Here is a 14,374-nt window from a genome sequence, read left to right as displayed (position 1 = left end):
CAAATTTGATTAATCTTTTTTACTTCCTTTGTAGGGTCTTCGCAATTTTAAATTTTGCCAGTACATATTTAGTATGTTTGCTGAAAGAATATAATAAAAAAATTTTTCTTTGGGAAATAATAGGAAGGTAGAAATTACCTGCTGTATTTAGAAACTAAGGCATTCAAAACTGTTAGCTCTCTTTGTCCAGTAGGTTCTTTTTTTCATTAACTTAGCTTTAGTTATGCTGTATGATTTGATCACAACACATGTTCTTGTGAGTTAAAACACAGAAACAGGTAAAATAATATTGCTGTATAGTTGTGGTTGTTACCTGGCCAGAGTTCCAACAGAAAGCTAGATGAAAGGAATTGCTTTGTAAAATTAAAGGCTAATAAACATTTTGAGACTTGGTAGGCATGGGAATATTAATTGCCTGGCTGATTTTCAAATGAGATCACTTCATTCTTTCTTTTATTTTCCCTGAAATTTGAATTCAGTGGCATATCCTGGATCCTTAGGTGTTTTGGTGTCTAATTCGCACAGTAAAGACAGGAGGATGTATGTTTTAGCATCTGGACCTGTGTTGCTACAGGTGCTAACTCTTGCATGCATTTTTGTGAAGAGTTAGCTCTGTTTTGGGGCTGGATGTAAGGACCACTGTCTTATGGCATATATATATATATATATATACACACACACATCTCTAGTGTTCTTAAATACATAGTGCTGATTCATTCTAATACAGGTTGATGGTTCAGGGTTATCGGAGACCTTTGGAAGCCAAGGATTTGTGGTCATTAAATAAAGAGGACAAATCGGAGGAGATAGTGCCAGGTTTGGCTACAAACTGGGCAAAAGAGTGGGCAAAGACCAAGAGGTAAGTTCAGTTGTCCTGGCTGGCAGTTCTTCCAAGATGTGGAGGTTCAAAAGCTTAAGTTACTCAGCCTCTACTTAGAGGTGATTGTCATCTGTTATCAAGCCTGCTTTTGTAAGGCCCAAGTGGCAGCTCTGTATTTGTCCTTAAGTGGATACAGAACAGGAACCAAGTAGGGTGTTGTGTGTCTTCTTTATGAAGAGCTGCATCAAGTTCCCCTTAGTCTTTCACGATCCAAAGCTGATTATTGTTACTTTTGATGTGTGGTTTTTCCCTGGGGAGGGAATGTTTTCACAGTCAAACTTCAGTCATGTAATTTAGGAGCTTGGGCTCCCTCTATCGTTAGTGAAGCCTCAGGACGGCAGTTCAGGCTGTAAAAGTGAGAAGCTTGTTTCTTTCCTTTGACTATATAGGGAGCCTGGGCATCTAAGCCAGATGACTAAAATTAGAAAGACTGCATGCCTGCAGTTTCCATCCTACTTTCATCTTCCTTTACTGCAGCAAATAGAAGTATCTTTTCATTGAAGGAAAATTGCTTGCTTGCTTACACAGTGTATTTTTACATACAGCTTGTCTTCATAAGTTCGGGTGTAGTTTGGCATAAGCCAGATGTATGAAATGAGTATGTTCAGTCCGTTGGGGATGACTGGGAATAAATCTGACTGCAATCTTTTAACTCAGTGGTACAGTGAGGCCTTGATTGTGATGAAAGTTCAGCACACTGGGTTCTAGAATAATAATAATGTCCTTTGTTCTTTAAGTTTAACACACGTTATGGCCCTGTTCCTCAGTCCCCAGGGCAGACCTATAGGAGAGATTGAACAGGAGCGTTACCTGTCCCTACAGGCAAGACCATTTCTGAATGGCTAGTTCATTTAGCTATGGTTGTATGATTAAAAAGATATTTGATTGACAGTAAAACCCAGTTAAACTATTAAGAAGGCAATAAACAGCTCATAAACATCTCATTTGTATACTGTGCATTTTTCCAGTTGGCTTTATGCTTGAATAAAGGCTACATTATATACCTACTCTTATTTCAGGCAACCATTAAACATCTTATACTCGCCCAAGAAGCAGCAAAAATCAAGTGACTCAAATGGTGATGTGACAGAAGAGGCTGAAGCTTTGATTATAAAACCATCTCAGAAGAGCTCTGAAGCATCTTTATTCAAGGTGTTATATAAAACCTTTGGACCATATTTTCTCATGAGCTTCCTGTTCAAAGCTGGACATGATCTCTTGATGTTTGCAGGCCCAGAAATTCTGAAGTAAGACCTATATACTTTATTGTTGTATTAAAAGTATGTGGACAGAATTTCAAATGTGCTGCTGTTTCACTCATCAAGCTGCTTTGCCTTCAGCTGGTTCAGTGGGGAAGAGTTGTCATGCAAGTTAGAGACCATGCACACAGATAATTTTGGTCCATTGGTTTTGAAATTACAACATCATGCATTAAATGTTTGACTTTTTATGTTCCTTTCCAGCACTAGGAAGGCCAGGCAGGAACATAATCAACAATAGCAAGAGAGTTTAATTCTAACCTGTAATGATTGTGGGACTACAAGTCACAGTATGTGAAGCAACAGAGAGCTAAGGGGGTAGGAGGAGTTGTATTGCTTTAAGGTGAGAAGTATTAAAACAACTGTAAGCAGTTGTATTTTAGCTGGAGGGAATATGAGACTTTTTAGTGTAGCTCCAAGAGAGTGCTGTACATGTAAGGTATGTGATACTTTTATATTTTAAACTAGTACATTGTTAGGAGGAGGGAGTGATGTGTGCTAGTATAAAATGTTCTCCAGTTTCTAAGAAGTTTGCTTAAGTGTTTTGTCTAAGTTTGGTACTTTGGGTGCTTGCATGACCCATATAATGTTTGGAATAATCTAAGGTTGTAACCCTGACATTTCATTTTGATTTGCATATATCAAGAGAACTAATTCTTCTCTCCACAGATTGCTAATCAACTTCGTAAATAACAAAGCTGCCCCGAACTGGCAAGGCTACTTTTATACAGGGCTGCTGTTTGTTTGTGCCTGTCTTCAGACACTCATTCTTCACCAGTATTTTCATATTTGCTTTGTAACTGGAATGAGGCTCAAAACAGCTATTGTTGGTGTAATTTATCGAAAGGTAGGTGTTTTTTTTTTAAATATACGACAATACCTCTTGGTGACTGTGCAAATGCATTGCTGAAGTCTGAATACTTAAAGTAGTTAGGAGACTCTGGTAGGCTGATTCCTAACTCTTAATAGAAATGAGAGAGTATCTATTTTATAAATAAAAGCCTTTAAGATAGAGCAGTTTTCTAATTTACTAGTTAAAGTACAGGCACCTTCTTCTTCCCACTGCCAAACAAGAAACCTTGTCTCATTTAGAATAGGGGTGTGAAACTGCTTCAGTTTGTGCAGAAATTAAGATGCATCTACATTTACAACTTCATTTGGGACGTAGCAGCAGTGCCACCTCATCTTGGAATAAGCTGGAACATTTTAGAAAGCTGTGGACTGATTGCTCTGTGTGAGAAAAATGTGTGACAAGAAGTGAAGATTCCGCTTCTTACACTGAAAAACAAACCAAACAAACGATACTCCCCCAAGCAATAAAACCACCAACCAACCCTAACCCCAAAGACTGCTTGTTGTCTGTAATTGTCTAATAGTTTAAACCCAGCTGCTTGCTTCAAACTATACAACTTGCGTTTTGTAAGATGTGCAGGGTAAACAGGATAAGAAGCAGGAAAAGGATTGCTTGTAATTTTAAAGATGAAGCTCTGTAAAGCAATTGAATTCTGTGGAGAAAATGCAAATGAGTAAGTCTTCCTTCATGTTGCCTTAATTGTTTTTTATTTTTAATCTGCACCTAGGCACTTGTTATCACAAATTCTGCTAGAAAGACTTCTACTGTGGGTGAGATTGTGAATCTAATGTCTGTGGATGCTCAGAGATTCATGGACTTGGCTACCTATATAAATATGATTTGGTCTGCACCTCTCCAGGTGATACTAGCCCTGTACCTACTGTGGCAGGTGAGTATTGTGTGTTGTTTCCTGTTTTGACTTTGGCAACGTGCTGCTTCCTATAGTCATGACTACAGACAGCTGTTGTTCAGACCACTGGAGGGTTTACAGCAGTGTGGAGAAAATGCTGTTTGTTTAGAAGCCATTCAGAGCTGCTTTTGTCACTGCTGTCAAGAAGGAAGGCAGGAGGTTCTTAATTTGCACATCTGAGTGCATGTGGGGAGGATGCAGATGGGAGGTACTATCTTTTGGGGGAGTGCAGCACCTATAGTATCTCACTTGTTGCTTGATTTAAAGAAAAATGGTCTTGGTTCTGCACTCTGAGAGTCACTATGTGAGATGTTTGCTATTTCTAGTCCAGACAGTCATCAGGCTGACTCTTTGCGATTCTCACTGTCAGTCAGAAAGGTAATGAAATTCCACAAGAAGTTGGTCACTCCCTGCATGGGTCTCTACTTCAGAAGAACAGACAAACCAGCAAAAACTGGAAAACATTAAAAGATCTCTGTATGTGTGTATAGATAGAGAGAGATATATATAGATTGATCAATCTATATATACCTCTCTATATGGGTGCTATATATGTATGTTTGTTTCAAAAATCAAAGCACATAAACATCAACCCAAGCCCCTGCTTGATCTTCCTCTTCTTCCCCCAAGCTGTTCTTGAAAAGGGAAGAAGAGGTTGAAAAGTTATTTCAGAATGCTTTTCTGTAGCATATGCAGTAGTTTGACCCAAGATTTTTAAAAATGAGTTTGAATAAATGCTTACAATTAAGTGCTTTTCAGAATTTAGGTCCTTCAGTGCTGGCAGGTGTGGCTGTCATGATCCTTCTGGTTCCAATAAACGCTGTGATGGCAATGAAGACAAAAACCTATCAGGTTAGAACCTTTATATAAGTGACAGTGCTTTTAAGAAACATGTTCTGTTCTTTGACTTGTTCCTGAGGTTTGTCCTTTTAAACTTTTTTCCCCTCCATTTATCCCTTAAAAAAAGGGAGGGGAAAGAAAGGTCAGAGGTGTTGTGTGTGCAGAATAAACAAACTCACATATTTTTCAGCCTTACAGCGTATCTGTACATAATGGTCTAAAAATTTTGCAGTAGTTAAGACCAAGGTAGCAGGTTAGCCGGCTTTGTGAAATGCCCAATGATTGGATTGGAATTAGTTTAGTTTTTAACTTGCTGTCTAAGAACTAAAGTGCAAATGTAAACTACTGTCTGCCTAATGAACCTTAATGAGTGAAATATTCACATTTCCAGGATGGTGGTTGCAGTGCTGGGGGGGGAGTGGCAGGGGGTGTGTGGTTTGTTCTTGGTTTGGTTTGGTTTTTTTTATTTTCCTGGAGGGATGAGGAGGGAGAAGTCTTAGTTGTTGGCTGTTCATGATCCCTAGTCGATTTTATTTAGAGGGGATCAGTTTGTTACAGTGCCCATAAGTAAATGTAGACTCAAACTATCATGTTTTCCATTGCAAAAACTACTTCCAACAGCTCCACCATGTGCTTCCTGGTACAGACTTCACTACTAACTGAATTTACTGAATGTCAGAGGAGATTGATTTATTTAAATGAAACCTTTTAGCTCTAGATGTTCATCAAAATACACCACAGCATTTGGTTCCTACATGGGAGAAGTAGGGATATCTAGCCTGTCACAGCCACACTGCCACTGGTAACAGCTGTCTGGGATGGCTGTACTGGCGCAGTCTACTGACTGCCTACTGCTGAGTCAGAACATCGTTTCAGGACATTCTTCTTACGGCTGAATGGAAAGCTTTTTGCCTTAGTGCACCATCAGAAAGCCATTGATAGTGCTGAAAATGAAGCAAAACCAAGTTTGGTGTAAGGTTAGATGCAAACTGCATACCACTGAAGCTTGATTATAGTGGCTTATTCTTTAACTGCGTGTTGTACCTAGGAGGAACCTGAGTCCCAGGGCTCCCTGATGCAGGGTTAATCTCACTTAAACCAGTGCCACAATTGTTTTGGTCTTGGTTCAGATTTTTAGTTGCATGAAGCATTCTTTTAATTGGTTTAAAACATCTTGTTAATTCTGCATATTTGTTTGTTCAGATAGCATCTCAGATTTCCTGCTTGGGAAGCTAGTAAGCTTTTGATGATAATGAGGTAAATTTCGCCATTGCAAAATACAAAGCTCAGAACTTTGTGGCTGTGCCAAGTATTGTGCTCTGCTAATTATTTTTTGCAATGTTGTTTTTAGGTGGCTCAAATGAAGAGCAAAGACAACAGAATTAAGCTGATGAATGAAATTCTCAATGGGATTAAAGTTCTGAAACTTTATGCTTGGGAATTAGCCTTCAGAGAGAAGGTATTAGAGATCAGACAGAAAGAACTCAAAGTCCTAAAAAAATCTGCTTACCTTGCTGCAATGGCAACCTTCACTTGGGTTTGTGCTCCTTTTTTGGTAAGTGAAACAAATCTAGAAGTCTGCTCTCCTTTTTGGTATCATGCTTTCCAAGGCAACGCTTGAGAACTTGTTTTGCTTTTGTTTTTTCATGAGTGGAAGAGTCAGAACGCCCTCCGCAGCAGTGCGAAATTGAATACTTAGATCTCTATTTCTCTATGAAAAGGCACTACTGTTTTCTTTGAAACTTAGTAACATCCAAGTTGGATGTATTCTAGAAGTTAATGGCCGAAGTATTTAAAAATAAAAACCTCCTCTGCATCCCCCCCCTATTTTTGGTGGTGTATTGAGGAACCTAAGATTAAATGTACTGTCAGATTTAGAAGAGGCTACTAATGCACACAGTACCCTCCAGGTGGTAGCTGTGGCTGACAAAACTTCCCTTATTTCAGCACCTTTCTGAGGGCAACAGGTCCTTAGTTAAGAGTCCTTGATTGAATGGGACATTGTGCACCAGGCGTACCTCTGGCCTGGGTTCTCCCGGCATCTGTTTAAGAACAATGTGGAGAGGTAAAGCCATTGCATACCCTGGGATTGCTTCAAATTAAAAAAAAAAAAAAAAAAAAAAAATCTTTATGTGAAACATCCCCACTGTGTTTGTGGTTAGCTTACGTTTAAACTAGTAAAAGGGAGAGAAGGGTGAGATCACATCAAAATTGCTTCAGACCCTATTAGAACAAGGGGCCATTGCTCTTGTCTGCAGAAGCAAATAAAAGCCATGACTACATTAGGATAAAATATGTGCTGTTCCAGTTGAAGGTGTTTAAGTGTACTTTCCAGCCTCAGATTCCTTCCCCGCAAACATTTTTAGTGTTTACATTATGTTTTGGGCGTGATGAAAGGCAGAAGCAGCAATGCCCTGGGTAGGAAACATCAGCTGCATTCTTAAGTGAATGCTTTTCTAAAAGAAGTCTTCATTAAATGAAGTTTCTAAATAAAACTTGGCAGGTGGACTCCTTAATGCTGTTCTGTGGATTCTGAGAAGACAAATTTGCCTAACGGGTAGCTGTTTCAGTGCACATTGTGAACGTGTGGCAGTCGTCCTACACCTTAGGGGGTTTGCCACTGGGGCAGAAATGGTGCAGCACGAAGTGCAAGGCTGCTGTTTAACATCCTGTTTCTTGGATTTTTGTTCTTTCGTATATGTTCTTCTGAACTTCTGATTAAAGAATTATTGTAAGTGCCTACTTGAAAGCACTTTTGACATGCAAAACTCTTTATTTCCTCTACTCCTTCTCCTGTTTCCATGGCCAGGGCTCTTTAAAACATTGTTTAATAATGGTGTCAGGAAACTATTCATTTTGCAGTACCTCCCCTACTGCTATGTGTGCTGATAAGGGTGTATTTCAGACTAATTGCTGGTAACACAAGAGTGCAGACATGCTGCTTGTGAGGTTATTCTTTGGACCCTGTCTTGTTTTTGATCTCTGTGGGAGGGCTTTCTCCCTGGGATATGGTTGTCCAAACTAAGGATTGTACAAACAAGCTACTGTACCAGGCACAGCTGAGTCAGCCGCTGTAAGAACAATACATGTCTTCACAGCAGTCAGATTTTCAACAGAAATACTAATGTCTTCAGTGGATGCTGTGCTTAGATGAGCCTGTTCCTTAGGCATTTGAGCTAATTGTTTCAAGTCTTGTGGGAGGGGGAATGCCAAAGGTTAGCCTACCTTGATTTCTTGTTTTACGTGGCAGTCTGGGGGGAAGAGTTGCTGGATCTTGTGATATACTGAGGTATGAATGAGTGTTGTTACCATGGAAGAAAACACTGTGAAGGGAATAGATCTGAAAGTGAACATTTGGTTTTACTTAGTTTAATTTTACTATAATTCAATCAAGACATTTTAAAAAAATGTAAATAAGTATGTGGATTTTTTGAATTATTTTTATGCCTTATGATTGATGATAACAATAGTTCAATGTAATTTTCTTGTTCAGCATAGATCTTAAGCTTTTCTGTTGTTTAGGTCCTATAAGGCTTCATCTTTGTAATGCAGTAACATTTCAAGTTTCTTGGAAAGCAATCTGTCCATGATAAAGTGGGCTATACTTGGAAATCTAGGGTTGTGGTAGTCTCTACAAAATATAAAGTGAGTTAGCATTGGGGTGTTTCTAACTTTTCTGTCTATGTTACTGATACAGTTTCTGCTACCATGGGGAGTGCCTTAAAACTGAAAGAGAGCAGCAAGAAAGACTAGTGATCATTCCTCTCTTTCCCTTCTCCTGCAGTGTAACCACAAATAGCCTGGGACACTTGTGGTTTCACCCTTGCTATGTGAAGAAAGTGAGCACTTGACACACTTCCAAGAGGAGCCATTAACTTCTTTTTGCAACAATAGATTTAAATCAAATGTTTGTTTTGCAAAAAGAGTTATCGGGAAAAAGGAAGTTACCAGAACATTACTCTTTCTTTGATTTGTAGACCTGATTCCGGTTGTCAGACTGTGACTCCTGAGTTAGTGGCTTTAAAAAATGGTACCCTAACTGTAACCGTTACACTTTGTTTCAGGTTGCCTTGTCCACGTTTGCTGTGTACGTCACAATAGACAAGAACAACATCTTGGATGCTCAGAAGGCATTTGTTTCCCTAGCATTATTCAACATCCTCAGGTTTCCATTGAACATGCTTCCTATGGTTATCAGCAGCATAGTAGAAGTAAGACTTCAGTCATTAACAGGTGTTTCCGCACAGAATTAGCCACTGGGTGGAAAGGTTACATTCCTGTGCTTAGAGAATGTCCACTGGTGAAATTCAGCCACCTCAGAAAGGGAGCTTTGCATTTCCTTTGTGTTAAGTGCTGTGCAAGCAAAATTAGCAATCCCAATTATGGTGGGTGGGTGTTCCTGAAATCAACCGTATTTCTTGTGGTTTGGGAAGTGTGAGTTTGACTATCCAAGAAACTATGCAGTGGATTTAAGGAGGGATTAGGAGTGCATAATAATGATGTAATGTATATGTGGTGCAAAACAACAAGCTCTTAAATATAATGAGCAGAGTATAAGATAGTTTTGCATCCCTTTCCCATGCAGGCCAGTGTCTCCTTGAAGCGCCTTAGGGTGTTCCTGTCTCATGAAGAGTTAGATCCAGACAGCATAATCAGGGGTTCCATCAGAGAGGGTGAGTTTCTTTTCCTATTGAAAATCAGTGTGTGCAGGTTTTGGGTGGCTTTGCAGTGTTTCTTTTGCTTTCTGTAACAAATTTACTGCATTTTGGTGGATTTCACTGATAAATTTTAGCCAGAAAGCAGAGAAGGGAGTTTGTAAAATGAAAATTATATGAAGTTTCTACGACCTTCTCGGGTAATTTCTTTCCTTTCCCCAACTCCTGTGTCCAAACTACAGAATAGTTGCAACCAGACACAGATGGTCACTTTAAAAATTACTTGTTAGACTGTTTTAAGTGTAGCCATTTGAAATTTGTAGGCAGTTAACAGAATGATAATTAATGCTGTGCCAAAACCCAGCATTTTGGAGAACAACAATCACGTAACACTTCAGCACCCTTGAAGGAGAAAGGGTGAGTCCCAGTTCTGGCAAATGCCGCTACTTTCTGTTTTGGGCAAAGAGCGTTACTCCCAGCACTGCTCCCACTGTATCCAGTGTTGCTGGTCCGGTTATATAGAGCAACTTAGGAGATAGATAAGCATGAAGGCAGATTTACTGAAAAACTAACGCCCTTTTTCTTGCAAAGCAGAACTTGACTTTAACTACGTCAGTCATTTCTAAATGATTTTTCTTACTTCCTTTTTACAAAGATAATGAAATCCCCATCACTCCCTCTCGTGTGGTCAGCTGAGCTCTATGTCATTTTAGTCACTTGGCTTTCCAGTAAGCAGTCATCTGCTGTATTTTTTAATATTTTTTTTCTCTCCATCTTCCTTTTGGGAATATCTCCTCCCCTTTCTAAGCTGATAACCATGAATACATTGCTCACAAATCTTTAGTGTGGGGTTTGGGGGTTTTTTTTTTGTCCATAATGCGTTGTACTTGCATACTAATGTAAATATTTACCTAGGCTAAGTATTTATTGCGTACTTGGTTGAATTAGGAGTGGTATATTTTGAGTTGTTGATGTAAAAATCTACAGATGCAAGTACCATGCAACATTTCACTGAACAGTATTTTTGGTCAAAGCTATTTTATTTGGTAGTTTGTTTTATTTTGCCCTATCATTCTTGTAGTAACTTGGCTTCACACATAGAATTGGCAGTTTAGCTTATGCTTCCATTGAAGCACAAGTCAGATTGAGGCTGCTAGTTTCTTGAACTGACTTTGCAGTGCTGCAGTGGAGTTGCTGGATAAAGGAGGATGCAGCTGAATAAGTCAGGATCTTTGTATAGTTGACATTCATGTACCTGCTGGTTACTGAATAAGTGTAACCTCAGAACCTCTGCTGTCTTGATAAATTCAGTAAAAGCAGAACACAAGCTTTTGGTAAGCTGTGGATTGTTGTTCCGCTGGAAAAGTAGCTTTATACCTCTGCCTATGTGTGCTTAGATTGACTACTGTGGCATGATCCAAAGCATACAATTTAGCTGCTTGCACTGGCACTTTTATATAAATATGAATTTTCTATTTGTCAGCTGAAGGATGCATTGTTGTAAAGAATGCAACATTTAGCTGGTCCAAAAATGATCCTCCTTCACTGAACAGGTAAGAATTAGTACCCTTCGTTCCGCTACATAACTTGCTGCTTCATGAATGATCTGTATTTGAATTATAAAACCTATATGCAGAAGACTTTGTTGCCTTAAAGGAACAGAAGAACAAATAACATCTGTTCTATTTTTTTTTTTTTTAAAACCAGGGGCTTCATGAACTAGAGGAGTTTACAAAGTATGTTGTATGTATGGAATGCATAAAGGGGAGTAGCAAGAGTTATAATGGGAGGAGAGAGAGCCTCAGAGATTTCAAGCTCTTGCTGTGTGCTGCAGATGGGATGAGCTCCATCTAGAGGATGCAGCCAGAGCAGCCCCTCGTAATTATCCCTAGTCCCTCGTGTTTGCACTGTGTCCTCAGAGTCTTCCTTTTAAAATCCTATTCTTGTTGAACTGTAGCCATCCTTGATTCCCATGCTGGAGGAAACCAGTGAAGAACCTTGCACATGCTATGACTAACGAAGTAACTGGGGTGATGCAGCTACACGCCGTGTCTTCCCTGTGCCCTGTCCCCTTCCTTAGTTTTGGCTGCTCTTTCTTGGGCCTTAAATTGCATATTCTGTGGGACAAGGATGCTCTTTGGGAAGCATCCATTGGTATTTACATTTGTGTTCGCAGAACATTTGAGAGAAATATTGAACAGGTGGTGTCACAGTGCTTTTTTTTTTCCTTCCTCTTTTGACTAATTACATATTAAGATGCTATGTCCTAAGTATAAGAAGAGCTGGGTGCTTTCTGAATGAGAGGTTTGCATTTTCAAACAGTTAAAGTTTCTGTGCTGTGTCAGGATTTGCAGTGGGTGTTCACATTTGCATCTGGCTTTATATGGGCTCTTCAATAGACTGTTTAACTACTGGGATGTGCCAGCAAGCAAGGCTGAATTATGTGCACTTTATTTCAGTGTTAATTTCACTGTTCCCGAAGGCTCCTTGGTAGCTGTTGTTGGTCAAGTTGGCTGTGGAAAGTCTTCATTGCTGTCTGCATTACTGGGGGAGATGGACAAAAAGGAAGGCTACGTGCTTGTCAAGGTGTGATGTGTCTGAAGAATTGTTCAGCTATTTGTGGGTATTGCCAGAGGGATTCTAGATTTCCAAGTGGCATGAAGAGGAGAAGAGACAGCCTTTCAAATGAATGCGGTTTTTAGCCTGATTTCCTGGGAAGCCATGTATATGCCTTAGCCTGCACTCTATGTAATTGCCTGTTAAGCCTTGACCCAACAATTTCTAAATCTGTTGGTTTCAGATTTAGCCAAATAGACAGACAGAATGATGGAGGTCTCAAAGATAAGTATTCTGGTGAGTCTTGTTGGCAGCCACATATGAGGTGGGGAGACCCTATTATACATGCTCCAGCCTGAGGAAGAGCAGTATTGGTTCATACCTTCTTAGACATATGAGAATTAGAAGGAGAGAGGGTACACCCAGATACCCAAACATGGGAAAAGTTGCTGTTGTATTTTGTACTTTCTTAGACATCAGAGTTGCACAGAGCTCACAGAGGAAAAATGACCTTGAAGTAAGTAAGTAAATAAGTAAAAACTCCTTGTTTTGGATTTTGTTGCCGCTGTAATGTTTGGAAAGAGAATTATTTTAAGAGCGAAACAAATATGTTGCATTTAAAAGAATGCACATTTGATTACCTCCAAAATTGTTCTGGAAAAATAAAGTAGGTGAGATCTGAATCACTGATTATTTATGCAGAAAAAGAAGGCAGAACTGATCTTCAAAGCAAAATACTTTGTGGTAGCTCAATCTCTTCCTTTGAAATGACTTTTATATAAAAACTACTTCCCCTACTTTCTGCAGAAATCTCTTGGCAGGGATACATTTGTTACACACTTGCATTCCAGATTAAATTGTTTTATGCAGAACATAATTTATAACTATAGGAAAGAACTAATGACTTTTGACATTCAGTAATTGTGCAAACATATTCTCTAAACAAATGTTTCCTCCAAGTTTATGTTAGAGAATCATATTTTGTTTGAAGTCCTTTGTTTTCTGCCAACATACTTTGTTACATTAACTTGCAGAGAGGATTATAAAAATAACATTTTGGAGGAGGTGTAGCCCAACAACTACTTCTTGCAGTTTTGAAATGACCATAGGCAATTTGTGAGGTGATTAGCACTGCCTGCTTCACAAAGCCCTGCTGTGCTTTGACTTTGTGTGCAGACTTCTAGTCTAAAGTACTGAATAAGGAACTTTATTTTTCTTGCAGGGCTCAGTAGCCTACGTTCCTCAGCAAGCCTGGGTCCAAAATGCAACTCTGGAAGATAACATTATCTTTGGAAGGGAGATGAATGAGAGCCGGTACAAGCGTGTGATTGAGGCTTGTGCACTGCTGCCTGATATAGAGATTCTTCCTATGGGAGACAAAACAGAAATAGGAGAAAAGGTATTTAAATACCCACTCTACCATAACAGTGCTGTTGCTTGCAGTTAAGGCCCTATGACTTCTATTCTACTTTATCTTAAAGTTGTATTGAATTTAAAACGTTCAGAGTAGAAATGCTCCAGTATAAGAGGCAAATTTGAACAGTAAGTTTTCCTTGGCTTTAAGCCTCAAAGAGGAGGAAACCTGTCCTCAATGATAAATGCAAAAGCATCTTGCAATGACAGTTTTTAATCGTCTCTAAGTTGCCGTGGTCATAGAGCGGAAAAATGTATGGAAACAGGAAGAGAAGAATCTTCTGAGCACTTCAGCTTCATTTAAAACAAGCAAACAACCACCTCCCTGCCTCCAAAACCCAAAAAACAAACCACAAAACCACCACCCCAAAACTGGCCCTTGGTTGCAAAAGTACGTGTGGTGTGGGATTTAGAAACTTGCATAGATGTTGTAGTGCTCTGCTCTGTATGGGAGCAGGACCAGGTGTCCCCTAACCACATGCCCAGCAGGGTATGTGTAGGTAACCTGCTTGGCGTTCTGCTAAGCTGATCTTCTCCAGAAGACGGGGATATGTAGGGATATGTGCTTTGCCTGCTGACTAGTTATAGGTGGGGTAGAGCTGCCAACTGACAGCCCCAGATTCAGTAAAGGGCGCAGCTTTGTCTTCCTTATTGGTCAGCAGGCCAAGCAAACTGTAGAGTGTGAACAGATTTTGTTTATTGAATCAGAGGCAGCACTGCAGAAGTACAGCTGAGAAGAAAAGTAGCCTCTGAATGCACAGAGGTAGGTAGGTCAGTCTGAATTAATTGCTTTACAAGACTAGCAAACATTTTTTTTTTTTTTTTTTTGACTAGCCCCTCACTGACAGTGAGAAATTAATAGATGTGCTTCCTTCCAAGAGGGTTTTGACTGTGATTGCTTATGCTATTGTGGTAGTGAAATTATTCGTGATGGAGATCTGTTTCATACAATGCTGAAATTTCTCTAATTTGCATAAACCACCTAGGACTTGTGTCTTTCACAAACTG

At 39.5% G+C, this 14,374-nt stretch overlaps 1 protein-coding gene across 3 annotated transcripts in view; it reads left to right on the top strand.

The window, feature by feature from the left end:
- Positions 1 to 14,374, top strand: part of LOC127022486 (multidrug resistance-associated protein 1) — a 56,680-nt gene that overhangs the window by 20,804 nt on the left and 21,502 nt on the right. For all 3 annotated transcript variants that reach the window (XR_007767351.1, XM_050906105.1, XM_050906104.1), the window contains exons 7-17: positions 728 to 859; positions 1,900 to 2,127; positions 2,809 to 2,986; positions 3,720 to 3,881; positions 4,662 to 4,754; positions 6,094 to 6,297; positions 8,807 to 8,953; positions 9,328 to 9,415; positions 10,881 to 10,950; positions 11,857 to 11,983; positions 13,176 to 13,352. Coding sequence is in view for 2 of the 3 variants with exons in the window: in XM_050906105.1 (XP_050762062.1) it covers positions 728 to 859; positions 1,900 to 2,127; positions 2,809 to 2,986; positions 3,720 to 3,881; positions 4,662 to 4,754; positions 6,094 to 6,297; positions 8,807 to 8,953; positions 9,328 to 9,415; positions 10,881 to 10,950; positions 11,857 to 11,983; positions 13,176 to 13,352 (1,606 nt within the window). In the remaining variant the exon portion in view is untranslated. The remainder of the gene's footprint in view (positions 1 to 727; positions 860 to 1,899; positions 2,128 to 2,808; positions 2,987 to 3,719; positions 3,882 to 4,661; positions 4,755 to 6,093; positions 6,298 to 8,806; positions 8,954 to 9,327; positions 9,416 to 10,880; positions 10,951 to 11,856; positions 11,984 to 13,175; positions 13,353 to 14,374) is intronic.

Source organism: Gymnogyps californianus, chromosome 15 (assembly GCF_018139145.2).
Source record: "Gymnogyps californianus isolate 813 chromosome 15, ASM1813914v2, whole genome shotgun sequence".
NCBI classification, from domain to species: Eukaryota; Metazoa; Chordata; class Aves; order Accipitriformes; family Cathartidae; genus Gymnogyps; species Gymnogyps californianus.
This window is presented reverse-complemented; position numbering and strand designations above follow the sequence as displayed.